The 27,219-nt window shown below is 47.6% G+C and overlaps 1 protein-coding gene across 1 annotated transcript; it reads left to right on the top strand.

The window, feature by feature from the left end:
• Window positions 1-2,975: 2,975 nt before the first annotated feature.
• On the top strand, window positions 2,976-26,377 carry RFC2 (replication factor C subunit 2; the record flags this gene model as incomplete). The annotated part of the gene is given in 12 exon segments (XM_081256571.1): window positions 2,976-3,011; window positions 3,013-3,131; window positions 6,230-6,299; window positions 8,669-8,710; window positions 9,021-9,127; window positions 12,927-13,028; window positions 14,334-14,434; window positions 21,490-21,647; window positions 21,897-21,962; window positions 22,686-22,766; window positions 23,975-24,088; window positions 25,663-26,377. Coding segments are annotated over 12 exon segments (1,107 nt in total). The 3' UTR covers window positions 25,774-26,377.
• Between the last annotated feature and the right edge of the window lie 842 nt (window positions 26,378-27,219).

The raw sequence follows: 27,219 nt of genomic DNA, 5'->3' as shown, positions 1-27,219 counted from the left end.
ATATTGAAAATGCTAATGAGAATGTTAGAAAAACTCTGCCGGTGATGGAAGACTGCGGTGTCTGAGGGCAAACAATTATTTCAGTGATAGTATCACTATTAGCTAAAATTCATAAGGAAATCCACTAGAAAACAACAAATGAATTTTTAAAACTTCAGTGTAAACAAAGCAAACAGCATCAAGTAGGTTCAAAATTCTGGGCCAGTGGAGGCCACAAGTGGGTGGAAAGCTGGAATATCTGGCAGTTCTGGTCCTGAGATGCCACCAGATTTCCAACCCCCCATCCTGCAATGTCATGTGAGAAGTGAGCTGTACTTTAATGGTCAAAGTCAAGGTGTCATCTTAACTAAGACTTGTTGCCTGTCCCATTTGATAAATTTGACTGAAAGCTTCTGGCTTTAGGTAAAGGATTTTGTTTTCAATTTTATTTCCTTTTGACATCTTTCCTCTTTTCTCTAATTGCCCTCCTGTGATAAGAGTCTGGGAGCTTAGCCTATATGTGAATTCAATTTCCTGGGATTTCACAGATTTGTCAGGAGAGGAGTGGAAGATTTGCTTGGACTTCTCTTGCCCTTTTACAAGAGCCTGTGGTTTCCCCAACACTCCTTGGTCCCCCCATGTGGCTGCTGTGTGGCCCTAGGGGAGTGGCTGGAGCTTTTAAGATCTAAGCTCTGTCTGGGCCCAAGTCCAACAAATCACAGAAGGCTCAGACTAGAAAAAAAGAAAAAAATGTCCTGATGGTGCAGTTCTGCCTTAAAGGTCATCTCCTTCTGATTCTCCTGGTATTCCAAGCACATCAATGAATGCGGGGTCCTGGGAGCACCAACAAGCCTCCTCTAGAGTGGGGTTTTTGGAGAACCAGGAAAGAGGAAAGAATTATACACCATTTTCTGCATTTACTGAAAATGTTTAGTTTCTAAACTGGGTATGTGGTGGTTGGGACATGTGTGTGTGAGTGACAGCTGACTCTAAGGAAAATATGAATATTACCACATGGGAACAATCCCAAGGGAAAACCCACAAAGAGACATTTCAAAAAACGTTTATATTTCAAGAAAATTTGTATTTTCTCCTCCAGAGAAATAAAGGACCTGTGAATAGTGACTCTAAAAATACACAGGATGGCTCTGTTAGTTTAAAGGGGAAAGGATGAGATATAGCCAACTTCAAGTATTTTTTCCCAAATCATATAAAAGGGGAGAAGAAAAACACTGAGTTAGTTTTGAACCTGGAGACTTAAATAATTACCATCATTAAAACAAACTGCTTCAGAATCTGAGTCATTTGAGGTTCCTGCCCAACTGGCAATAACTTGAAAAGAATGAGGAAGCACATGTTTTCTCCCCAGCTCATAGAACACAATTGTAAATTGTGCCCACTGCCTTGAACTTGCTAGCCTGGCTGCATAACTGGAAGAAGCAATTGGCAGACATCAATTCCATGCCGCTTATATACAAGGGAGGAAAATAGGAATCAAGGGGCAGGTCCCATGTCCTCAAGGAGCTAAATAAACACTCAGGTTGGAAAGATGAAGCACAGAATTTACACATGAAAAATGAATAGAACAGCAATACTGTCTCCCCCAATAAATTTCCATAATGGGCTGGGTTTCCTGAGGGAAAGAAAATTGAAAAATAAGGATAAAAAGAGAAAACAATTACTTGCAGTATATATTCTGTAGTACATATTTATTTGAAAGACCAATCAACTGCCTAGAAGAGAAGTCTTCTCCCTGTAATATATACATATTTTAACTGATGATGGAAGGAAAACATTCATGGGCTTTAATCAGTTCTCTGATGAAAGCAACCCAGTTCCTCACAGCTGACCCAAGCTGTTCTGGAAACATGGATCCCTACTGTTTTTTTTTTTTTTTTGGCAGCTTGCAAGATCTTAGTTCCTTGACCAGGGATTGAACCTGGGCCCTCGGCAGTGAAATCACAGAATCCTAACCATTAAAGTCAGATTTCATCCCGAAATTATGATGCAATACGGTATGTGCAATAAAACAGAATTTTATATGAACTGTTTTGGCAACATGGTGGGTTGGCTCCATCACTTACAGCCCAAATGACACTGGACAAATTAGTCATTCTCAAGCCTGTTTCTTCATCTGTAAAAAGAGGATAATGTGAGTATCCACCTCGGGTCTAGTGCATAGTAGAGGATAGTAAATATAGTCACCATTCGTTATTTTTATTAGTTGTTATTATTATGTTAATTAGGCAATGGGAGGAAAGATTAGTTCAACAGGTAGAAAACCAGCCCAAAAGAATACTCAAAGCACTTGTGAATATGCAGTATCTATTTTTCTGGAATGAAACTGAGTCACATTTTACAGAGGGCCAGTTCCTCCTCTGCAAAATGAGAGTAATTCCCATTTTGTAGCATTATGAGAATTTCCTGATAATAAACGTCAAGTTCCAGGGTGCAGGAGCCCACCCAATGGGAGCTAGTGTTCCGCATGGGGACATTCTGAGCAATCGGGAAAAGTGGGCAAGGGCAGGTCCCAGACGTCGGCTCCGGCCTTCCGCCGTCCAGGACCGCTGGACATCAGTCCCTGTCCGTGTCCGCCGTCGGGTCCTGCGTTTGGGCGGAATGTCCACAGGCTCCAGCTTCTCCCTGCACCGGGCAGGATGCTCCTACCCTGCCAGGCTTGCCCGGAGTGCGGCCCCGCCTCCGTGCAGCGGTTCCCCACGGGCCGCACAGAGAGCGCCTCCCGACAAATATCACAAAGACGAAAACCAACGAACGTCCCTTCTTGGAGCGACCAGCCTTCTCGGAAGGCGATGCGGTCCGGTCTCGCCTTCCACTCACTACCCAGACCGGACACCAGGTCTCCCATAGCAACTGCCGTCAATAGCAACTAGCGCCCCCGCCAGGCCAGTGCCCTCTGCGCAGGCGCAGAAAGGGGCGGACAGAAGGCTTCCGCTCGCGCCCAGAGTCCCTCGCAAGCAAGGGGCGGTGCCTGCGTGATGGCGTCATGGGGTGAGGTCTCGGGCAGCGGGAAGAGGCGGCGGGAGAATGGAGGCGCCGGAGAGCGGCGTTGGCAGTGGCGAGTGCGGGGCCCAGGACCCTGACCCGGCCCCCAGCAAGGCCCCCTGCAGCGCCGGCCAGTACGAGCTGCCGTGGTGAGGATCCAGGCTATCAATGATGGGTTCTCTGGACATGTGGGTGGGCGAGTGGTGGGCCGTGTGCCCCGGTGTAACCAGGGGCGGGAGCTCATTTCGGGGTCACCTGAGCGGAGCAGGAGGCCTCGGGGTGGTGTCCAGTAGATTACTATTTGAAGAAGGCAAGGGATGTGGGTGTCTAAGCCCACCTGGGGTGGAGAGTGACCAGTCTGAACTCTGGAAGCTGGGTCTTGGTCAGAACAATGCTAATTGTGATAATAGCCGCCCGCTGCGACCACCCACTGTGCACCAGGCGCTGTGCCAGCCGCGACTCCGATGGTCGCTCGGCGGGAAGTGTCGGACGCAGATTCGGAATCGGGACGGTGTGAAGGCACCCGCCTGTTTTCCGTGGCTTGCTCACTTTAAATAGCAGCATCCTGGGCAGCTGGGAGGAAAGGTGACTTGGGAAGTCACGTGCCAACTGGCGCAGGTGTAGGGCAGGCTCTCCACTCGGTTTCCACTCCCTGTGCGCACCTCTCGGAACTCTCCACTGGGCGTGGGAATGGTTTCCTCCCTGTCCGCTGCGTATTCCCATCCCTCCAGCCCACCCCTCTTCTTGGCGAGAGCAGATACCTAAATGAAGGGCCGTATAGCTTACTGGAATATCTACGCTGCGCTATCCAGTCCCCCCGCCACTAGCCACATGAGTCTGATGCTAGTCCGAACTGAGATGGGCTTGTAAGTGTACAATACACACCGTATTTCAAGGACTTAGTTTTTAAAAATCTCATTAGTAATTTTTATATTGATTACATGTTGAAAATGATAATATTTTGAATATATTAGGTTCTCTATATTAGTAAAATAACTTCACCCATTTTCTTTTTTTCTTTCTTTTTTTTTTTTTTTGCATTACACGGGCCTCTCACTGCCGTGGCCTCTCCCGTTGCGGAGCACAGGCTCCGGATGCGCAGGCCCAGCGGCCATGGCTCAGGGGCCCAGCCGCTCCGCGGCATGTGGGATCCTCCCGGACCGGGGCACGAACCCGTGTTCCCTGCACCGGCAGGCGGACTCCCAACCACTGCGCCACCAGGGAGGCCCCACCCATTTTCTTTTTACCTTTTTAAATGTGACTACAAGAAAGTTTAAGATTAAATATGTGGTTTGCATTATAATTTTCACACATGACCCTATTTTAGATGCTTAAGATACTTCAGTGTGCAAAACAAATTGTGTTGTTACAGAGCTTACATTTGATAGAGAAAGACAAAGTAAAAAATAAACAAGTAGACATATAATATATATATATATTTTTTTTTTTGCGGAACGCGGGCCTCTCACTGTTGTGGCCTATCCCGTTGCGGAGCACAGGCTCCGGACGCGCAGGTTCAGCGGCCGTGGCTCACGGGCCTAGCCATTCCGCGGCATGTGGGATCTTCCTGGACCGGGGCACGAACCGTGTCCCCTGCATTGGCAGGCGGACTCTCAACCACTGCGCCACCAGGGAAGCCCCCATATAATATATTTGATGGTGACAGCTTCTGTGGAGTAAATCGCTATGGTGGTCAGGGAAGGCCTCTGATGAGATGATATTTGAGTAAAGACCAGAATTCAGGGAAGAAGCCACGTGGCCATGGAGGCAGAGAGAGCTTTCAGTCAGGGAGCAGCTATGAAGGTCCTGAAGGAGGAGTATGTTTGCCTTGTTCAAAGTCTAGCTGAGAGGGACTTTCCTGGTGGCGCAGTGGTTAAGAATCTGCCTGCCAATACGGGGACACGGGTTCGAGCCCTGGTCCAGGAAGAACCCACATGCTGCGGAGCAACTAATCCCGTGCGCCACGACTACTGAGCTTGTGCCCTAGGGCTTGCGAGCCACAACTACTGAGGCCACGTGCCACAGCTACTGAAGTCCTGGTGCCTAGAGCCCGTGCTCTGCAACAAGAGAAGCCACCGCAATGAGAAGCCCATGGACCACCACGAAGAATAGCCCCTGCTCACCACAACTCTCGAGAAAGCCCGTGCAACAAAGACCCAATGCAGCCAAAAATAAATGAATAAAATAAATTTATTAAAACAGAACAAAATCTAGCTGAGATTTCAGCTCCAAACATTCCCAGGTGGCGATTCCTCCCTCCTCTGGGTTTCCACAGCCCGTGGTTTTCATAAGCAGTTTAGCATTGTAGTGGGATTTGCCAAGCTGTATCTCCCCTCTAGTGGGAAAGCCCTTGAGAGCAAGAACTATGTTTTGCTCACATCTGCACCTTCTACCTTCTTCCCGTTGAGTGTGCTAACTCCTTACACACCGCTTGGCACCTGGAGGGGGCTGAGTATGAAGAATAAATGAGGAGAAACAAGCATGCTCCATCTGTGGACCTTGGAAGAGAGCTGTCTCTGTTTTCTGCAGTATGTGGCAAAAAAGCTTTGCATGCATCTCCTTCTGGTGCAAAACCAGTACCTGGAGGGAGTACAAGCTAAGAGTAAATCAGGGAGTATAATAAAGGCAGAGGAAGTCCTGATGGTCAAATCATTGCAAATCTACTTCCACTACTATTCTCAGAGCCAGAGAAAGTCACTTTCTCTCGTAGCATAGCTTGCTTAGTAGAAGAAGTATTGGTCTGAAAAGGCCACCAGGCTGTCAGTCCACACAGCCTAATAGGATCACAGGATAGGCCTGTGGTTTCTGTCTAGTCAGCCATCTGGGCACCTGGCACAAGTCTGCAGACACTAGCAGGTAAAGGATGAGAAGGGGCCCAGTTGCATCCATGTCTGTCAGAGCAAATGATGTCAGTGCCGCGTGCGCTGGACCTCTGTTGTGATGGGCAGACTGTGTGGCCACACAGTGTCACATTTCTCCAGATGGCCTGCTCTGGCCCTTCTCCAGCACCAGCAGGTGTTTCTCTGCTGTGGCGGGTTTGAAGTCTTTTGTGCACAATTCTCATGCGCTTGACTTTTCACATGGCACTCGGGCATCTCTTTAAATTTAAAACCTGCAACCATTTGATGTATTTTTATTGAATGTATATCATCTTCTGACAAAGCTCCTAGAATTGCCCTTTAGTGCTTTCTTTTGGGTAGCGTGAAAATAGCCGTGTCAACATCTTTATGCATTTTCTTAAAAACAGGGTTGAAAAATATAGACCAGTAAAGCTGAATGAAATTGTCGGGAATGAAGACACAGTGAGCAGGCTGGAGGTGAGTTTTTAAAAGAGGATCTTACATCTCATTATTGTGACTTTGATAAGCTCGAGGCATTTGGAGGAAGACAGCCAACGTAGTGAGCTGGGGGCTGGCCACAAATCCAGAAGAATTAAGGGAATGGGAGACATTCAGTTTGGAGAGGAATCTAGAAGACAGGGTGGGTAACTTCAGCTGTTTGAAGGACTGGCTCATTGGAGAGGGCTTATCAGACTTGTCTTGTATTCTTCAAGAGCAGAGGTCGCAAACTTTGTCTGTAAAAGCCGATGAATAGATATTTTAGGCTTTGCAAACCACATAAAGTCTGTCAAATATTCTCTGTATTTTTTTTTGGCCGTGCCGCGTGTGCAGCTCGTGGGATCTTAGTTCCCTGACCAGGGATTGAACCCGCGCCCCCTGCAGTGGAAGCACAGTCTTAACTACTGGACCCCCAGGGGAAGTCCCTTTGTTTATTTTATTTATTTATTTTTTTTGCGGTACGCGGGCCTCTCACTGTTGTGGCCTCTCCTGTTACGGAGCACAGGCTCCGGACGCGCAGGCTCAGCGGCCATGGCTCACGGGCCCATCCGCTCCATGGCATGTGGGATCTTCCTGGACCGGGGCACGAACCCGTGTCCCCTGCATCGGCAGATGGACTCTCAGCCACTGCGCCACCAGGGAAGCCCCTGTTTATTCTTTAAATAACCCTTTAAAAATGTGAAAACCATTCTTAGCTAGGGAGCTTATAAAAACGGGTCTCAGGGTGGACTACCCCCGCTCCCCCCACCTTCCTCTCCGTCATAATTGCTAAGCCCTGCCTAAAGCAACTAAGTGACAAGGCAGCAGACTTCAGGATGACACGAACCGGGAGCAAGCAGAAACATTCAGCAGTAGAGGAAGCTTTGAATTACCAGCCCTAGAGGTCTTTAGGCAGAATCTAGAAGCCCAGCTATTTGAGACATGACAGAGGCAGTCTCTGCAGTAACTGGGGCTTAGACTTCAGTAGCTACCAAGGTATTTATTTATTTTACAGACATTCATTTGGCAAATATTTGAATATCTTCTCTGGGCTAGTTACGGTGTGGTCTTAGGAACCGTTGATATAATGGTGAACAGACTAGACCTGAGCCCAGCTCTGAGTGGGATTTACAGTCGAACCGGGGCAGCATTAAAGTCCGCAGGCCATGTGATAAGCACTCTGCCAGGGGACGTACAGGGGCTGCGGGGGCATGTGGGTTAGTTCAGGGAGGAGTTAACCTGCTTACAGAGTCCTAATTCCCAAATGGAAGAAGTGACACCAAAGCTAAGTGAGTGGGAGTCAGCCACGCTTGGGGGGTCAGGGGTGGGGAGAGGGGAGGCAGCAGGAACAGCATGTGCAAAGGCCCGGAGGTGAGAGAGCACGGCTTATTCTACGGCGGGGGTGGGGGTGGGGAGTGCCATCTGAGTGGAATACAGAGTAGTGCTTTCCCGACGTGGATGGCATACGAATCGCCTGGGGATGCTGTCAAAATGCAGGTTCTGATCTGGTAGTTCTGGAGTGGGGTCAGAGAGTCTGCATTTCTGACAAGCTCCCAGGAGATGCCGACGCTGCTGGTCTGTGGAGCCCACCAAGTAACGAGGCTGTAGAGCACGTGTACTGGGGGGTGGGAGGGGTGAGCTGGTGAGGTGGGCAGGGCCTCGCGAGCCAGGTTTAAGGGTTTGGGTCATCCAAGAGTTCCAGTCAGGTAAAAGTGTTTTCAGAGATGTGTATTTTAGAAAATTGGTTATGTTACCGTATGGGAAATGGATTGGAGTGGGGCAGGATTAGAGGCAAGGAGAGCAGCCAATGGCCTGTTGAAAGCAATGCAGGCAAGAGGTAATGGGCTAAGAAGAATCTAAAAAAGAGTAGATATATGTATATATATAACTGGTTCACTTTGCTGTACACCTGAAACTAACACAACATTGTAAATCAACTATACTCCAATAAAAATGTAAAAAAATAATAATAATTTTTTAAAAAGAGGTCATGGGCTAAGAAAGTGGCAGTGGGCTGAAGAGAAGGAAGTGGTCACCAGATAAAGGAAAAAGAGGGGCCCAGCCTTTGTCACTGAGGGGCTGCATGGGGTGAGGTAGAAGGCCAGTCAAGGATGACGGTGACGTCCCGGTTCCTGGTGTGGGCGGGAGGGTTGATGCCGTTGACAGTCCATGGAAGGGGAAACATGGGGGGACCTCAGGTTTATAGGGGAAAGTGTTGAATTCAGTTTTGAATGTGTTGACCTGAGTGTTCCACGGGGCATCCACATGGAACAGTTTGTAGCCATGTTTGCTACACGGGCCTGTGTGGTTGGGGAGACCTGGCTCAAGTTTGCGGATGAACCAGTTTTAACGAGCATTTCTCCCTTCAGGTCTTTGCAAGAGAAGGGAATGTGCCCAATATCATCATTGCTGTGAGTACTGGGTCCTGGCCCCGTCGCACATCTTGGAGTCTGGTTTTTGCCCCCTCTTAAGCGCTTTCTCATGTACAGAGCTTCCTCCTCAGAGAAGCCCATGACCACCAGAGCCCATACCATTCCCACCTCCCACTGGTCACGCCTACGGGTTGGTTGCTGTATTGATTTGGTGTGTGCTGTGGGTTGGGGTCGGGTTGGGAGGGCTCTAGGGGGGCGCTGAGCGCAAACAGTGGTGAGCAGTAAATCGGGAGTTCTCGTTACGTTCATTCTGTCGGCTTGAAGCACTTACTGGAGATCTCATTCCTAGGGCCCCCCAGGAACCGGCAAAACTACCAGCATCCTGTGTTTGGCACGAGCCCTGCTGGGCCCGGCCTTCAAGGATGCCGTTTTGGAGCTCAATGCCTCAAATGACAGGTACACCTGGGAGTTAGGCCTGAAGGGTGGCGAGTGTTTTACATTTTGAGCTGTCATAGAAACAACCTTTTTTCAGGTCTCTGTAGCACTTACAGAGCTTGTTTTGCTGGCTTTGTGTTTTCCTTTAATCTTTCCAATGAAAGAGAATGGGGATTGCTGGCTTATTGATGTGGCATCATAAGCACTTGACTAATTGGTTTAGTTTTTTTATTTTAATGGAGATTTTAAAAATTACTTTTAATTGTGCTGAAATACACATCGCATAAAACTTACTATCTTGGGATTTCCCTGGCGGCGCAGTGGCTAAGAATCCGCCTGCCAATGCAGGGGACACGGGTTCAAGCCCTGGTCCGGGAAGATCCCACATGCCGCTGAGCAACTAAGCCTGTGTGCCACAACTACTGAGTTTGCGCTCTAGAGCCTGCGAGCCACAACTACTGAGCCCACGTGCCACAACTACTGAAACCCGCGCTCCTAGAGCCCGTGCTCTGCAACAAGAGAAGCCACCACAATGAGTAGCCCGTGTACCGCAATGAGAACCCTGCCTGCCGCAACGAAGAGTAGCCCCCGTTCGTTGCAACTAGAGAAAGCCCATGCACAGTGATGAAGACCCAACACAGCCAAAAATAAATAAATAAAATAAACAAATTTATTTTAAAAAAAATTTACCATCTTAGCTATCTTTAAGTGTACAGTTCAGTGGCGTTGGGTACATTCACGTTATTGTGCAACAGATCTCCAGAACTGTTTTCTTCTTCCCAAACAGAAACTCTACACCCATTAAACAACAACTCCCCATTCCCCTCCCCCAGCCCTTGGCACCCACCGTGTGACTTTCTGTCTCTATGAATTGACTATTCTAGGAACCGCACACAAGTAGAATCATACAGCATTTGTGCTTTTGTGACTGGCTTATTTCACGCATATTTCAGGTTCCTCCATGTTGTAGCACGTGTCAGAATGTCCCTCCTTTTTCAGGCTGAGTGGTATATACCACCATGTTCTGTTTATCCATTCAGCTGACGATGGATACTTGCGTTGCTTTTATCTTTTGAATGTTATGAACTGTGAATAATACTGCCATGAGCAGGGGTGCACAAATATCTCTCTGAGACCCCGCTTTCAATTCTTTCAGATATAGACTCAGAAATGGAATCACTGGATGGTAATTCTATGTTTCAATTTTTGAGGGACCGCTGTACTGTTTTCCATAGTGGCTGCACCATTTTACATTCCCATCGACAGCACACAAGGGCTCCCTTTTCTTCACATCCTCACCAACACTTGTTATTTTCTGTTGTTGTTAGTAACCATCCTAATGGAGGTGGGCTGCTGGTTTACTTTTTTTTTTTTAATTTATTTTTGGCTGCGTTGGATCTTCGTCGCTACACGCCGGCTTTCTCTAGTCACATCGAGCGGAGGCTACTCTTTGTTGAGGTGCGTGGGCTTCTCACTGCCATGGCTTCTCTTGTTGCAGAGCATGGGCTCTAGAGCGCAGGCTCAGTAGTTGTGGCGCACGGGCTTAGTTGCTCCGCGGCACGTGGGATCTTCCCGGACCAGGGATCGAACCTGTGTCCCCTGCATTGGCAGGCGGATTCTTAACCACTGCGCCACGAGGGAAGTCCCTACTACTTTTATTTTTTTTTAACATTAAATTTACCATCTTAACCTTTTTGTTTTAATTAATTAATTTATTTATTTATTTATTTTCGGCTGCACAGCGTAGCTTGTGGGATTTTATTTCCCCAACCAGGGATTGAACCCCCACCCATGGCAGTGAGAGAGCCGAGTCCTAACCACTGGACTGCCAGGGAACTCCCCAGTTTACTTTTTAGACATGGGATAGTAGAGGATTATAAAATGAGGACCTGTTGAATAAAATGTCTGCAAAGTCTGCCTTTGGTTATTCCCTGAGGACGTGGTTCTCTACTCTGCAACGTTTTCCTGGTTTTGATTATGTATACAGACCTGAAACGGGCTCTGTCGTGTGAATGCAACTAACAGCTCATTGGCTGCCATGAACACTTCTGCAGTCGAGCTGTTTTGTAAATGCCGATTCCAGATAGCAGATACCAACAGAAAACTTTGGTGGCTCTTAACTTTGTTGAAGAGAGAATGGCCCAGAATTGCAAATACTTTCAATTTTACATTTATTAGAGGGATCCATACAATGGCTTTTTTTGGTTCCTTTATCATCTGTTTCCTTCCAGGAACCTTATTATACACACCTGCCTTCAGCTTTTGATCACTTACAAACTGTACCCTGTAAATGTGGGTGTTCGAATATCAAAGATGAACGAATACTGTCACATGTTCTTTTTTTTTTTTAAATACAGTTATTTATTTATTTATTTATTGGCTGTGTTGGGTCTTCGTTGCTGCTCTCGGGCTTTCTCTAGTTGCGGCGAGCGGGGGCTACTCTTCATTGTGGCACTTGGGCTTCTCATTGCAGTGGCTTCTCTTATGGAGCACGGGCTCTAGGCTCACGGGCTTCAGCAGTTGTGGCACGCAGGCTCAGTAGTTGTGTCTTGAGGGCTTAGTTGCTCCACGACATGTGGGATCTTCCCAGACCAGAGCTCGAACCCGTGTCCCCTGCACTGGCAGGCAGATTCTTAACCATTGCGCCACCAGGGAAGTCCTGTCACATGTTCTTTTAGCAAAACAGGATGGTCCAAGTTCTTGTCACAAGACATTGGGGAGCTAAGTCCTTCCTGTTGAGTGACTAACTGGGTGAAAATATGTTTAGTTTTAGAAATATGTTCACACCTTGATTCTTAAGTTTGAGAAAATTCATGGAGGATTTTGGCATCTGAAGACTCGTAGTCTGAAATTTTGTTGATGTGATCTATTTCACCATCATCATCATCAGAGTCTAGAATCCTCCTGTCTCTCTGCATCATTTTCTGACTTGTCTTATAATGATGAAACATCTTCCACCGTCATTTCTTTTCTCTGTGACATTATGGGTAGAAAATGAAAAATTTTGAATTTTTGGCTGTGGTCAACGAAAGCGTTCAGATGGTGTATCTGAACTACTTTTGTATCTTCCAGAAAGAGAATGTAGTACCTCACGAAACAATAAAGCACCGAAGGATGAGGCAGTCGTAGCGGTGTTTCCGAATATTTCATCGATCTTCTAAGCATTTCCATCATTCTTTCATTTTATTATTTTAGGCTTTGTTAGCATAGTTGGGAATAATTGATGAGTAATGATGAAATAAGTACTAGGATGATGAAGTAGCAAACATTTTAAGATATAAGAAGCGTAAGAGGGCTTCCCTGGTGGCGCAGTGGTTGAGAGTCCGCCTGCCGATGCAGGGGACACGGGTTCGTGCCCCTATCCCGGAAGATCCCACATGCCGCGGAGCGGCTGGGCCCGCGAGCCATGGCCGCGGAGCCTGTGTGTCCGGAGCCTGTGCTCCGTAACGGGAGAGGCCACAGCAGTGAGAGGCCCGCGTACAGAAAAAAAAAAAAAAAAAAAGAAGCGTAAGATTACTGAGACCCCCAAAATGTATCTTAGATTATAAAGAGTCCAATGGACCCGTATGATAATTGCAAGATAAAATGAGTTTCATTCTGTTTTTAAAAAGTAAGTAAATTTTTTCCTTTGTTCTTCTGAAGACCTCCAAGAAGGAATAAAAGTAATGAATGACAATCCTTGTAAATAGTTAGATTGCCCAAAAAGAAACTTAAAAACTAAAGTTGGGTCCATGATGGTGTCCTGAGGGTTATAAGTCCCCGTGAAGGTGAGTGAATTGGTCTCAGAAGGTGACAGTAATACTGTGGCTCACTGTTGCAGGGGCATTGACGTTGTGAGGAACAAAATCAAAATGTTTGCCCAGCAGAAAGTCACCCTTCCCAAAGGGCGACACAAGATCATCATCCTGGATGAAGCAGACAGGTAGAGTGCTTTGCCAAGAATTTTTTACCTTGACCTCTAAGTCTTTTATCTGGATGTATTAAATCAGGAGGAAAAGCTCTCACCTTCGCACTTCTGTGACAGATTTGCTTATCACATCTTCAAAAGAGATTTAATAGAGGCCTGAGCCTTAAACCTGATCTTAATTAAGTAATTTACAAACATTTGTCTAAGACAGTTAATGTGTTTGTTCCAGCATCACTTACATGCATAATTTAAATGCTTTTTTTAAATTGTGGTGAAATATATCTAACAGAAAATTTACCATTTCAACCATTTTAAAGTGTACCATTCAGCGGCATTTAGTACATTCACAACGTTGTGCAATCATTATCAGTATAAATGAAAAAATGTTAAGTGCCATTTAGAAAAATAACAGTAATTCATGTTCTTTGAAGAAATTTTTAAAGATATTGGTAATTTCTTGCTTTATTTTATCTCCTGTTTTTCTACACTGCACATTTTTACATAGTTGAGATGATAATAATTATAATTTTTGTATCCTGGTTTTGCCTTTTAACGTGAAAAGCAGAGTTCCATGTTATTATAATCTTGTGAACATAGGTTTGGTTTTTTTTGTTTTTTTGTTTTTTTGTGGTACGCGGGCCTCTCACTGTTGTGGCCTCTCCCGTTGCGGAGCACAGGCTCCGGATGCGCAGGCTCAGCAGCCATGGCTCACGGGACCAGCCGCTCCGCAGCATGTGGGATCTTCCCGGACCGGGGCACGAACTCGTGTCCCCTGCATCAGCAGGCGGACTCTCAACCACTGCACAACCAGGGAAGCCCTGAACATAGGTTTTAATTGCTGTATTCTGTTCCATTCTGTTCCGTAGTGGGAATACACCTTAACCATTTTACTGTAACATTATTTACAGCAGTAATAGCCGCTAACATTTATCCAGCACGTATGTGTAAGCATTTGTATTATGCTAGGTGCTCTGCTACACACTTTACATGTTATTGTTTTATTTAATTGTCGTAACAACCCTGTGAGGTGGGCAGTAGCATTATCTCCTTATAGGCAATGACATTGAGGCTCAGGTAATTTGCCTAAAGGTCCCACAGGAGTGGATGAAGGAGCTTTGAGGTGAGCCCAGGCAGCCTGCCTGCAGGGCCTCTTGCTCTGTCCGTGTGCAGCCTGTCTGCGTGAGACCCGCACGGGGTCCCGGAGAGAGACTGAGCATGCCCAATCAGGAGTGTAGGCTTCCTAGGGTCTGTAGGAGGGGATTTGTGTCCCGTGGACCTTGGGTCCCAGCTGCAAACCACCCCTTGTGTTTTTCTTCTCAGCATGACTGATGGAGCCCAGCAAGCCTTGAGGAGAACCATGGAAATCTACTCCAAAACGACCCGCTTCGCTCTTGCTTGTAATGCTTCAGATAAAATCATAGGTGAGGGTCAGCTCTGCATGGCTCAGGGTCCACGTGCCGTTCACGTTGGCTCTTTAGCAGCAGAAGAGAAGGGGCTTTTTGATCGCCTGCCGTGGGCTGAGCACTGTATAATCCTCTTTCTCATTTAACCTTATATAATTCTATGAAGAGGTATTATTAGCTCCACCTTAGAGATGAAAAAAACACGGAGCTCAGAGAGGTTGAATAGTTTGCCAGAAGTCTCACAGCAAGCCGAAGAGCTGTGATTGGAACCCCAGGTCTGTCTGACTCTTGCATCACAGGCATGTGTGATGTTTTGGTATCCTGTGCGCAGTGTCATGGTCATGGCCCCTGTGCAGATGTGCTCTTGTGCTTTCTGTGTGTCCGGAGCACTTGGCATACAGTGTGTCTGCACGCTGGGTTTTGTCGTTACCAGGAGTTGCCTCCCCTGTGAAACCTCACACACTCATCTTCCTGACCTGGCCTTGGTCCTTCCAGCCCCCTCCCTCCCTCCCTCCCTCCTTCCCTCCCAGCAGTCTGTCTTCTTCCTCACTGCTTTGAGCCCTCCCGCCTCAGTGTCTCAACTTCCTGCTGGTTTCACATCCTTCCCTTTCTGATACAGACTGTGAGCACGGACCAGCTTTTTCTCACTCTCTCTCTCTGACCATTTCTCACAGCTTTCTTGTCCCTCTGTCCTTGCCTCACATCCACCCCGCTAACCCCCAGCCTGTGTAAGCTCAGCCGTCCGGCTCCTCCACCCAGACAAGTATGGTACCAACCATGATGCCCCCACAAAGTCATTGTCTCCAGCCCCAGTGGGCTCGTGGCCCTTGACCTTCCCCAGGTCATGAATCTATTCCACAAACATCTACTCTGTTCCTAGTAGGTGTCAGGCACTGGGGTAGTGCAGAGCAGACAGAGTTTAACAAGAAACGTTCTCTACCTTCAAGATGCCTATGGTGCAGTGGAGGAAACTGTGCTAAAAGGTCTTGATTTATGGCCGTGTATGTTGCTTTTCTCCTTACCAGTGGTAGGACAGGTCTGGGAGGGCAGGAGCCGTGTTATATTTAAAGAACTGCCCCCACCCCCCAATGCATTTTTTTTAATTTAAATTTTTATTATAAATTTTACTGTAAAAGTGAAATGAACAATATCCTAGAAGTCAAAATTCTATCTACAGGTAATGGCAAGAGTAGGGAAACTACAGAGTCCAGATCAGCAGCTTAACTGGAAACAACATGAACTTTGTAAGCAAACAGATTTCAAATCAAATTCCTGCTCCCCTAACTAAAAACTTAGTGGTATCAAACAAGGTAGCTGTGCTATCTTTTTTTTTGTTTTCCGGTATGCGGGCCTCTCACTGTTGTGGCCTCTCCCGTTGCGGAGCACAGGCTCCGGACGTGCAGGCTCAGCGGCCATGGCTCACGGGCCCAGCCGCTCCGTGGCATGTGGGATCTTCCCGGACCGGGGCACGAACCCGCGTCCCCTGCATCGGCAGGCGGACTCTAAACCACTGCGCCACCAGGGAAGCCCTATCTTTTTTTTTTTAAACATCTTTATTGGAGTATATAATTGCTTTACAATGCTGTGTTACTTTCTGCTGTATAACAAAGTGAATCAGCTATATGTATACATATATCCCCATATCCCCTCCCTCTTGCATCTCCCTCCCACCCTCCCTATCCCACCCCTCTAGGTGGTCACAAAGCACAGAGCTGATCTCCCTGTGCTATGCAGCTGCTTCCCACTAGCTCTCTGTTTTACATTTGGTAGTATGTATATGTCAGTGCTACTCTCTCACTTTGTCCCAGCTTACCCTTCCCCCTCCCCGTGTCCTCAAGTCCATTCTCTACGTCTGCATCTTTATTCCTGTCCTGCCCCTAGGTTCGTCAGAACCATTTTTTTTTTAGATTCCATATATATGTGTTAGCATACGGTATTTGTTTTTCTCTTTCTGACTTACTTCACTCTGTATGACAGACCCTAGGTCCATCCATCTCACTGCAAATAACTCAGTTTCGTTTCTTTTTATGGCTGAGTAATATTCCATTGTAGATATGTGCCACATCTTTATCCATTCGTCTGTCGATGGACACTTAGGTTGCTTCCATGTCCTGGCTATTGTAAATAGTGCTGCAATGAACATTGTGGTACATGACTCTTTTTGAATTATGGTTTTCTCAGGGTATATGCCCAGTAGTGGGATTTCTGGGTCATATGGTAGTTCTATTTTTAGTTTTTTTAGGAACCTCCATACTGTTCTCCGTAGTGGCTGTATCAATTTACATTCCCACCAACAGTGCAAGAGGATTCCCTTTTCTCCACACCCTCTCCAGCGTTTATTGTTTGTAGATTTTTTGATGATAGCCATTCTGACTGGTGTGAGGTGATACCTCATTGTAGTTTTGATTTGCATTTCTCCAGTGATTAGTGATGTAGAGCATCCTTTCATGTGTTTGTTGACAATCTGTATGTCTTCTTTGGAGAAATGTCTATTTAGATCTTCTGCCCCTTTTTGGATTGGGTTGTTTGTCTTTTTGATATTGAGCTGCATGAGCTACTTGTATATTTTGGAGACTAATCTTTTGTCCGTTGGCTTCGTTTGCAAATATTTTCTCCCATTCTGAGGGTTGTCTTTTTGTCTTGTTTATGGTTTCCTTTGCTGTGCAAAAGCTTTTAAGTTTCATTAGGTCCCATTTGTTTCTTTTTGTTTTTATTTCCATTTCTCTAGAAGATGGGTCAAAAAGGATCTTGCTGTGATTTATGCCACAGATTGTTCTGCCTATGTTTTCCTCTAAGAGTTTTATAGTGTCTGGCCTTACATTTAGGTCTTTAATCCATTTTGAGTTTATTTTTGTGTATGGTGTTAGGGAGTGTTCTAATTTCATTCTTTTACATGTAGCTGTCCAGTTTCCCAGTGCCACTTACTGAAGAGGCTGTCTTTTCTCCATTGTATATTCTTGCCTCCTTTATCAAAGATAAGGTGACCATATGTGCATGGGTTTATCTCTGGGCTTTCTATCCTGTTCCATTGATCTATATTTCTGATTTTGTGCCAGTACCATACTGTCTTGATTACTGTAGCTTTGTAGAATAGTCTGAAGTCCGGGAGCCTGATTCCTCCAGCTCCATTTTTCTTTCTCAAGATTGCTTTGGCTATTTGGGGTCTTTTGTGTTTCCATACAAATTGTGAAATTTTTTGTTCTAGTTCTGTGAAAAATGCCATTGGTAGTTTGATAGGGATTGCACTGAATCTGTAGATTGCTTTGGGTAGTATAGTCATTTTCACAATGTTGATTCTTCCAATCCAAGAACATGGTATGTCTCTCCATCTGTTTGTATCATTTTTTTTTTTTTTTTTTTTTTTTTTTCTTTTTGCGGTATGCGGGCCTCTCACTGTCGTGGCCTCTCCCGTTGCGGAGCACAGGCTCCGGACGCGCAGGCCCAGCGGCCATGGCTCACGGGCCCAGCCGCTCCGCGGCATATGGGATCCTCCCAGACCGGGGCACGAACCCGTATCCCCTGCATCCGCAGGCGGACTCTCAACCACTGCGCCACCAGGGAGGCCCTGTTTGTATCATTTTTAATTTATTTCATCAGTGTCTTATAGTTTTCTGCATACAGGTCTTTTGTCTCCTTAGGTAGGTTAATTCCTAGGTATTTTATTCTTTTTGTTGCAGTGGTAAATGGGAGTGTTTCCTTAATTTCTCTTTCTGATTTTTCATCATTAGTGTGTAGGAATGCAAGAGATTTCTGTTCATTAATTTTGTATCCTGCTACTCTACCAAATTCATTGATTAGCTCTAGTAGTTTTCTGGTAGCATCTTTAGGATTCTCTATGCATAGTATTATGTCATCTGCAAACAGTGACAGTGTTACTTCTTCTTTTCCAATTTGGATTCCTTTTATTTCTTTTTCTTCTCTGTCTGCTGTGGCTAAAACTTCCAAAACTATGTAGAATGATAGTGGTGAGAGGGGCAACCTTGTCTTGTTCCTGATCTTAGAGGAAATGCTTTCAGTTTTTCACCATTGAGAATGATGTTTGCTGTGGGTTTGTCATATATGGCCTTTATTATGTTGAGGTAGGTTCCCTCTATGCCTATTTTCTGGAGAGTTTTGATCATAAATCGGTGTTGAGTTTTGTCAAAAGCTTTTTCTTCATCTATTGAGATTATCATATGGTTTTTCTCTTTCAATTTGTTAATACGGTGTATCACATTGATTGATTTGCGTATATTGAAGAATCCTTGCATTCCTGGGATAAACCCCACTTGATCATGGTGTATGGTCCTTTTAATGTGCTGTTGGATTCTGTTTGCTCGTATTTTGTTGAGGATTTTTGCATCTGTGGTCATCAGTGATATTGGCCCGTAGTTTTCTTTTTTTGTGACATCTTTGTCTGGTTTTGGTATCGGGGTGATGGTGGTCTCGTAGAATGAGTTTGGGAGTGTTCCTCCCTCTGCTGTATTTTGGAAATGTTTGAGAAGGATGGGTGTTAACTCTTCTCTAAATGTTTGATAGAATTCGCCTGTGAAGCCATCCCCCCAGTGCATTTTGCATAGGGCTATGCGTGGATGAGTCTGTTTAGTGATTTGAAACTGCAGTTATTGGTGGAGAAAAGTTTGGCCCTCCCTTTTCATGAAATTAATTTTTCTGGTATATATAGGTAGCATTCTGATTATTTTTTAATTTCTAAAGGGATATAAGAACCATGTAAACCAAATCTCTAAAGAAATGTATTGCTTAGCTTTAGAGGAAATGGTTCATGATAAAATCACTGCAGAGCTGATTTTTGAAACTGTCAGTAACAACCTCACCTTAGCTCCTGGAGTTATACCAGTTAAGGGAGAGCTCTGCTTTTTTGGAGGAAGGCTATGGCTGCTTTATTCTGACATGTATCTGAATTCGTAGCTTTTGGTACTTCTCCAAAGAGAAAAATATATGAAAGGAAACTTCTAGTGTAGTTTGCATATTAATTGCTTTTAGATAAGAATTCCATTGTGGGTTCTTTGTTTTGTTTTGTTTGTTTGTTTTTTACTTTTTGGCCCACCACCGAGTGTGGCTGCATGGCACGTGGGATCCTAGTTCCCCGACCAGGGATCGAACCCATGCCCCCAACATTGGAAGTGCAGAGTCCTAACCACTGGACCACCAGGGAAGTCCCAAGAACTCCCGTTTCGAATTGGTCTTTCTTTTGTCTGTGCTGTTAAGCCAAATATGTAAATAAGGTTCTGTCATGGATCTTCCTGATTTCAGATAAATTGAAGTGAACTCTTAGGAAAGCTGTTCTTTGAAACGTCTCATCCATTGGACAGATGTTGAGCGCGGTATTTTATGTGCACAGCATCTCCTCTGCCCAAGGCACAGTGGAGGCTACAGACCTGTATGAGGCTCTGTCCCTGCCTATCAGGGGCTCACACAAGGCAGGGGGTGCGTCCCAAAGCCAGCAAGCCCTGAGCCATCTCAGGTCCTCCCTTTTCTGCTCACCACCGCAGCCAGCCCCTCACCAGAATCAGATCCAAGGTCATCCCACCTCCCCAGTGTCTTGAGCCCCTACCCCTCCTTCCCTTACTCTAGGTCTGGCCTCAGTCTCTCCCCTTCACTGGTGCAGTGTCCCTGCAGCTTCTCTGCACCTGAGTCACCAGCTGGCTGCCGGGGTCTTCTCAGCACAGGTCTGACCCTGCCACTCCCCCACTGAACCCTTCGGTGGTCCCTCATTGCCCACACAGCCACGCCCGCCCCCATCCTAGCACACAGGAGCCCATTACCCGCAGCTCATCTCCTTCTACCCTGTGTGATGCAGCTGCACAGTGCCTCACGGTTCCCCAAAGCCCCTGTGCCCTTTCCTCACTCTGGCCTTTGAATGTGCTGCTCCTTTTGCCTTTCCGGCCTGGAAAGCTCGTCCCTAAAGGCCCAGCTCAGAACTCACCTCCACTGAGCTGATCGCTCTCTGGCTGGGCTCCTGGAGCCGTTCCTACAAACCTCTTCCGTGGCCCTGTCCCAGGGTGTGGGAACGTCCCTGTTGATGCTCACTCCTGTATCCCGGCAAACCTAAGCTCCTTGGAGCCAGGGCCTGGTCGTGGTATTCGTCCACTGCATCCCCGGGGGAGGCAACTGGTTTCTTTAATGCAAATAAACTAACAGGAACATGTTCCTTGAAAGTGTATGTGAGAGCAAAGGAGGGGCGGTCACTTCAGTCTGGGGTGGTCTGGGCCGGCTCCACGAGGAGGAGGGTGGGAGAAGAGCTTTTTCAGTGACGGTTGTGATTTAAGTGGGAAGAAGCTGGGAAAGGACATCCTTGGTGGGAAGAGCTGCCGGGAGAGCACAGGTCGATTTTTCCATGGGAGGCACGCGGGCTTAGGAGAGGAGAGACGGGTGAGGTTTGCGGAAGATTTTATGTAGGAGGGTCAGAGGTGGTCTGTACTGTGACCTTGGTGGGCAGTTGAAGGGTTTGCCTGGGCAGGCAGAGGTGACAGATGAACACATTTTGAGGAAGGCCAGTGGGGCAGCAGAGCAGGATGGATCAGAGAGAGACCCACTCGGGGCGTGGAGATCAAGGAGATGCTGTTGTCGTAGTCTGAACTGAAGGTCAGGGAGAGCATCCAGAATTCGGCATTCATCCATCTGCTGGTTCTCATGTGCGTCAGAATCTCCCGTGGAAGCTTAAAGAAGCCACGCAGGTGCCCTGTTCTCACCCCAGACTGGCTGGGTCGTGACCTGCCCAGAAGGGCCCAGACGTACCTCGTACACGGTGGTTCAGGAGTCCACCTGGGCGCGCACTGACTCTCCTGTGGGCTGTGGCACGTGGCTGTCTCTATCCTGGAGGATCTTTTCCCCTTCTGGAAGCCCTGGCCAGCCAAGGTCAGCCTGGGCAGTCCTAGCTGAGGCCACTATTGGTTGATATTTTGAAATTGAGCCCTGTTTGCCAAGTCCCTCTTGAGCACTGCTGGGCAGGGGTTGTGGTGCCAGCATGGCCGGGCCACATGGCTCGTGCGGCTGCTTCCAAGTAACTGAAGGACCGACGGGGTCATGCCGTGCTTTGCTGGGGAGCCTGACTCTCCTCCTGTCTCGTCCAGAGCCCATTCAGTCCCGGTGCGCAGTCCTCCGCTACACCAAGCTGACCGACGCCCAGATTCTTGCCAGGCTGCTGAGCGTCATCGAGAAGGAGAAGGTGCTGTACACGGATGATGGCCTGGAAGCCATCCTCTTCACCGCCCAGGGTGACATGAGGCAGGTGCGTGCGCCACCGCTTGGGCGCCGGCCTCCCGGGCTTGCTGCACCCCTCGTTTGGGGGGAGAGGGGGGTGACCGCTGCCTGGGGATGAGCGTAGCCAGACTGGGGAACGTTGACCCGATACACTGGTGGGGCCTCGGGCCAGTGGGGAGCAGGCCTGCAGGTAGGGGGGTAAGCTCGGATCCCAAGAGGGGAGATGGGGCGGGCAGAGACTGAAAATCACCCTGGCCTTGTTTCTGTTCCTCGGCAGGCATTGAACAACTTGCAGTCCACTTTCTTGGGATTCGGCTTCATCAACAGTGAGAATGTGTTCAAGGTAAAAGCTGGCGTGGGCATCACAGTCGACAGAGCATTGTGTACCTGCCGGGGCCAGCAGAGGAGGGTTGGTGGGCGGTGTTGGGAGGAGGGGCACAGACTCGCCCCTGCGGAGAGCAGGAGGGGCTTGGCTGTGGCATGGTGTGGGTGGCGGACGTGCTCCGCGGCTACAGCAGGCCCGGGGCTTCCACGTGTGTCCTGTTTGGTCCTCACACATCCCTGCATGCAGATGTTCTCATCATCTTGGGGCTGAGGAAACAGGCCCGAGATCACACTGAGGCTGGGGGCCGTGTCCAGGGCAAGCCTGTTCCTATTCCAGGTGGGAGATTGGCCCCAAAGACCTCCCAGTTCTTAAGTGGGTTCAGAGAGTCCACTGGGCAGGTCATCTTCCCAGTGATGTAAGACAGGTGACTCGTGGCTTTGAAGTTGCCCCTTGAGCGTACATTCCTTATTGGCTCTTGTGAATTCATCTTGTGTGAGAAATCTGTAACGATGATGTCAGAGGCTTTTCCTCACCGCACTAGGTCGACACCGAACTCTATTTGGTGACGACTCTGGTGGTGAGAGAGGAATTCCCAAACCTGGTTCTGTTTGCTGGAGAATTCAATGTAAACAGCAAGTGAAGACGGTGGGTACCTAGGTTGCCCAGACGTGGGTCTGCCAGGGCTCCTCCTCGGATGGTCCCCCTCAGCCCCAGACCGGCCTCTCTTTTCTGTTTGGTCAGGTCTGTGACGAGCCCCACCCCTTGCTGGTGAAGGAGATGATCCAGCACTGTGTGAGCGCCAGTATCGATGAGGCCTACAAGGTGGGTCTCCTCCCCCTTTTCTGACTCGGGGGAACCTCTCGCTTCTTGAGCCGGGCAGAGGGCGCTCCCTGTGCTGGGGACTTCGCTCCACCTCATTCTTAACTGATGCTAGGAGTTGGGCACCCTCTACAGGTGAGAAAACTGGCTCAGAGGCTAAACATGTTGCTCTAAATCACACTGCTTAAAAGTAATAGACCTGGAATTCAAAGCCATGCCTTTCTACTCGAATTATATTCTCTGCAAGAGGAATTTGTCCTCCTAGGACATGAGGAAAGAACAGCCCAATTCCTTGCTTTGTAGAGAAAAGCCATCTTTCTCTTTGTGGAGGGGAGCTGTCCCCCTCTATCTTCCTGAAGAACCTGGGAATGGGCATCCTGGGACCCAGAGCCTGGTCCTATGAGCAGATTTCAGTGGGCATCGTTGGGGTGTAGGTGACTCTCAAGTCCACATGGGGGGCACTGGTGTGATCTGAGGCCATCGCTCTGATTGCAGCCGGTTTCCCTCCCCGTGCTGCCACCAAACTAAGCTACAAGCTGAGTGGGTTTAGGGCAGAGCTCGACCTCTCGTGAAACGGGTGTGCAAGGCAGGGAGACCCAGGCACGTGGCCTGAAGGACGCCGTCAGATTTATGGACACGGGGCTTCCCCACCCCCTGCGTTTGCCCCAGGGAGTCAAGGACTCCAGACCCTGCAGTTGGGGTGGGGTGAGCGTTGGAACTGGGGCCTGGCATTGAGAAGGCAGGAGGCTGAGACCACTGCGGTCATCTCTGCCCTGGTCAGGATTTGTTCAGGCCTAATCGTGCTGGGGGTGTTCATTAATAAGAGTGTATTAATAAGAGTGGCAGCTCAGAGAGCATAGCAGACACTCTGGGGTGCTTACTGGGACGACTAAAAAGGCTTTTTAAGAGCCTTGGATAAAGACGTTACAGGGTATGGTGGTAGCCCGTCTTGCAGTATGGTTTAAAACATTTGCGATACTATCTCTCTGCCTGCTGGGAAGATCGATCACCCCACATGACCTAAAGGGTGCGGCCCACCAGCAGGGCCGCTGCGTTGGGCCGATTCTCAGAAGCACTTGTGCTGTCTCAGATGGCCTGTCTGCTCCCAGCTCTGTGACGGGCCTGAGACTGGTGTGGGTTTGACCTCACTTCCCCCAGTATCCTTGCTGTTCACAGAGTTACACGGCCTCTGTGTGTTTTCTTTTGTCTAGATCCTTGCTCACCTGTGGCATCTTGGCTATTCCCCGGAAGACATCATTGGCAACATTTTTCGAGTGTGTAAAACCTTCCAAATGGCAGAATACTTGAAACTGGAGTTTATTAAGGTTAGTGAGTAGAGCAGTGCTTCTCTCGTCAAGAATGTGGGCCACGCTGAGGTTTTGTTTTACTCACAGGCCAGGTGCCTGGAAGATGCTCAGTCAATGACCGGTCATCCTGGGGGCTGGGGGTCTGTTTAAGTCAGTCCTGCCAGGCACTGACCTAGTGTTCCTTGGAATGACTCTCTTTATGAGAGAGGTATTTATTTGTTTGTTGTTTAAGTGAGATTAACTGAGGTGTAATTTAAATAGAGTAAAATTCAGCCTCTTGGGTGCATTCTGTTGACAAAAGCATTCAGTCTCGTAAACACCACTACAATCAAGATATGAACAGCTCTGTAATCTCCCCAAATGTATGGGCCGCTTTGTAGTCAGCTCGTCCCCCTAGCACCTGGAAACCACTGATGTATTTTCTATTTGGGGGACAGAATTTTCCAGAAGGTCATAATCAAGTGGAATCAAGCAGAACGTAACCTTTTATGTCTGGCTTCTCTCACTTCACTTAATGCATTTTGGATTTGTTCACGCTGTTGCCTATGTCGGTGGGTCCTTTTCATGGCTGAGTCGTGTTCGCTTGTGTGGACATCCCACTGTTGTTCACCAGTTGAAGGACATTTGAGTTTCCAGATTTTGATGACAATGAATAGAACCACTATAAACATTTGTGTGTGTGAACTGGTGTGAACATGAACCCCAGTTTTCATTTCTCTTGGGTAACTTCCCAGGAGTGAGATTCATTGGTTGAATGGTAATTGAAGGGTTAACTTTATAGGAAACTTCCAAACTTTTCCAAAGTGGCTATAGAATTTTGCCTTTGTATCAGCAATATGTGAGCATTCCAGATGATCCCCCTTCTGGTCAGCACTTGGAATGCTCAGTTGGTCTTTTTTAAGCCATTCTAATAGGTGTATAGTGGTATCTCATTATGGCTTTAATTTGCATTTCCCAATAACTAATGATGTTGAGTACTTCTTCATGTGCTCATTTGACATCCATGATCTTCTTTAAGGAAGTGTCTAAGTCTACCCATTTATTTATTTATTTATTTTTTGCGGTACGCGGGCCTCTCACTGTTGTGGCCTCTCCCGTTGCGGAGCACAGGCTCTGGACGTGCAGGCTCAGCGGCCATGGCTCACGGGCCCAGCCGCTCCGTGGCATGTGGGATCCTCCCGGACTGGGGCACGAACCCGTGTCCCCTGCATCGGCAGGCGGACTCTCAACCACTGCGCCACTAGGGAAGCCCTACCCATTTTTAAATTGGGTTGTTTGTGTTCTTATTACTGCGTTTTGAGAGTTCTTTATATATTCTGGTTGCAAGTCCTCTGTCAGATATGTGTGTTACAAATGTTTTCTCCCAGTCTGGATTTTTTTTTTTTCTTTTTCATTTTCTTAGCAGTACCTGTCAAAGAAATATCAGCATCCTTTTAGGAAATAAATTGAAGTTCTCAGAGTTCATTTTCCAGCTAGAGTTTGAGTTCACTGCATCAATTTTGAGCAAACCGTTCATTTAGATGTTCAGATTTTAAAAACTAAACTTCTTCCCTCACTATTAACCAGATTTAAATTTGATTTTTTTTTTTCAGGAAATTGGATACACTCATATGAAAATAGCGGAAGGTGTGAACTCCCTTCTGCAGATGGCAGGGCTCCTGGCCAGGCTGTGTCAGAAGACAATGGCCCCGGTGGCCAGTTAGAGCAGAGAACTCATTCGCTGGGTTATGAGTCCTCGTCACTGAGAGGCAGGAGTCACAGCCTTCTGATTTGGAAAAAGTGCTGCCTTGGCCGGCCCTGGAGTGCATCTTCCTGGCCATCACCTTGCTTCCAGTACGTCTCCCCTGCTCCTGGAGTGTTTACCCTCAGCCTCAGACTCGTGGTGGGGTGACAGCATGGAAAGGCCCCAGAGACCCTCCAGGGCCCAGTACCTGACCTGTGCACGTGTTGGCATTTTAGTAATAAAACCGTACAGCTTTGTCAGCAGAAAGGTGGCAGTGCAGGGCCACAAGGAAAGCTGGCTTCCTGTCTCTGTGTATACGCCCCTAGCATCCTACAGGTAGAAAGGTGATTTCGATAATAGACTGGACAGGCTAATCTCCATTTTTCTAGAAGCCTAGAGGACAGTCCCACAGGGTGAGGCAGGGTTTGGTGTAATTTATCAGCTTCTCAGAACAGCCTGGGGCCCTGAGCCCTTCAGAAAGGACTTGGCAAGAATCACAGAGGAGGATGGTGCAGACAGGCATAGGGGACCCTCCCACCAGGTCGCCTTTTCTGTGCAAACGGGTGTACTCATTTGCTTTAGAATTTCCCAGTGAATTTTGCATTAATTTGTAGAATTGCTTTTTCTTTCTTGGCAAGGTGTTATTTTTTTCCATGTTTAAAAATTATGAAAAATATCAATTGTACATAAAACAGAGAATGATACAGTGAACTGCCACATACTCATCATCCATCTTAGCAATTTTACCAACACGTGGCCAGTCTTGTTTCCTCTGTACCCTACCCCAGCACCAGCATCCTACCCCACTCCCAGATTGTTCTGAAGCAAATCCCAGGCAGGGTTAGACATGTGTCCAGACCACGTGGTTGAACGGATACAGGAAAGGCTCCAAGGTCACTGGTTCTTTGCGGTTAGGGTTTTGATTAAGAGGGGGAAAAAAATTAAGGTCCTCAGAAACTGCAGGGTGAAGTTTTACAAAAATACTTTGGCATACCTTCTCAATTTTTTTTTTTTTTTGTCACACGGCTTGCGGGATCTTAGATCCCCAACCAGGGATCTAACCCAGGCCCCTGCAGTGAACGCGCCGAGTCTTAACCACTGGACCACCAGGGGAATTCCCTACCTTCTCAATCTTATTTTTTGTCTGGAGCCTTGGGATCCTTATGAGGCGAAGGGATGCTTGTACCCATTGTGCAAAGTGAGACCCCAGCTTCCCACACTGAGCGACGGCGGGGCAGGACCCCCTCCCGCTGGAGCCTCACTGCAGCCCCACCACACCTGTGCTCAGGCCTAAGCTGTCCTCTCCACGTCGTGAGGCCAGGACTGCGGGGTGTGAAGGGACAAGTGGCCAACAGCTGTGTTCTAGATGTTTTTTCTTCTAATTTCCTAACTTGCAGCATTAACTTCGTCTCATAGAATCGGTGCA

This window comes from Mesoplodon bidens (genome assembly GCF_964165515.1).
Source record: "Mesoplodon bidens genome assembly, chromosome: 15".
In the NCBI taxonomy this organism is placed as follows: Eukaryota; Metazoa; Chordata; class Mammalia; order Artiodactyla; family Ziphiidae; genus Mesoplodon; species Mesoplodon bidens.
This window is presented reverse-complemented; position numbering and strand designations above follow the sequence as displayed.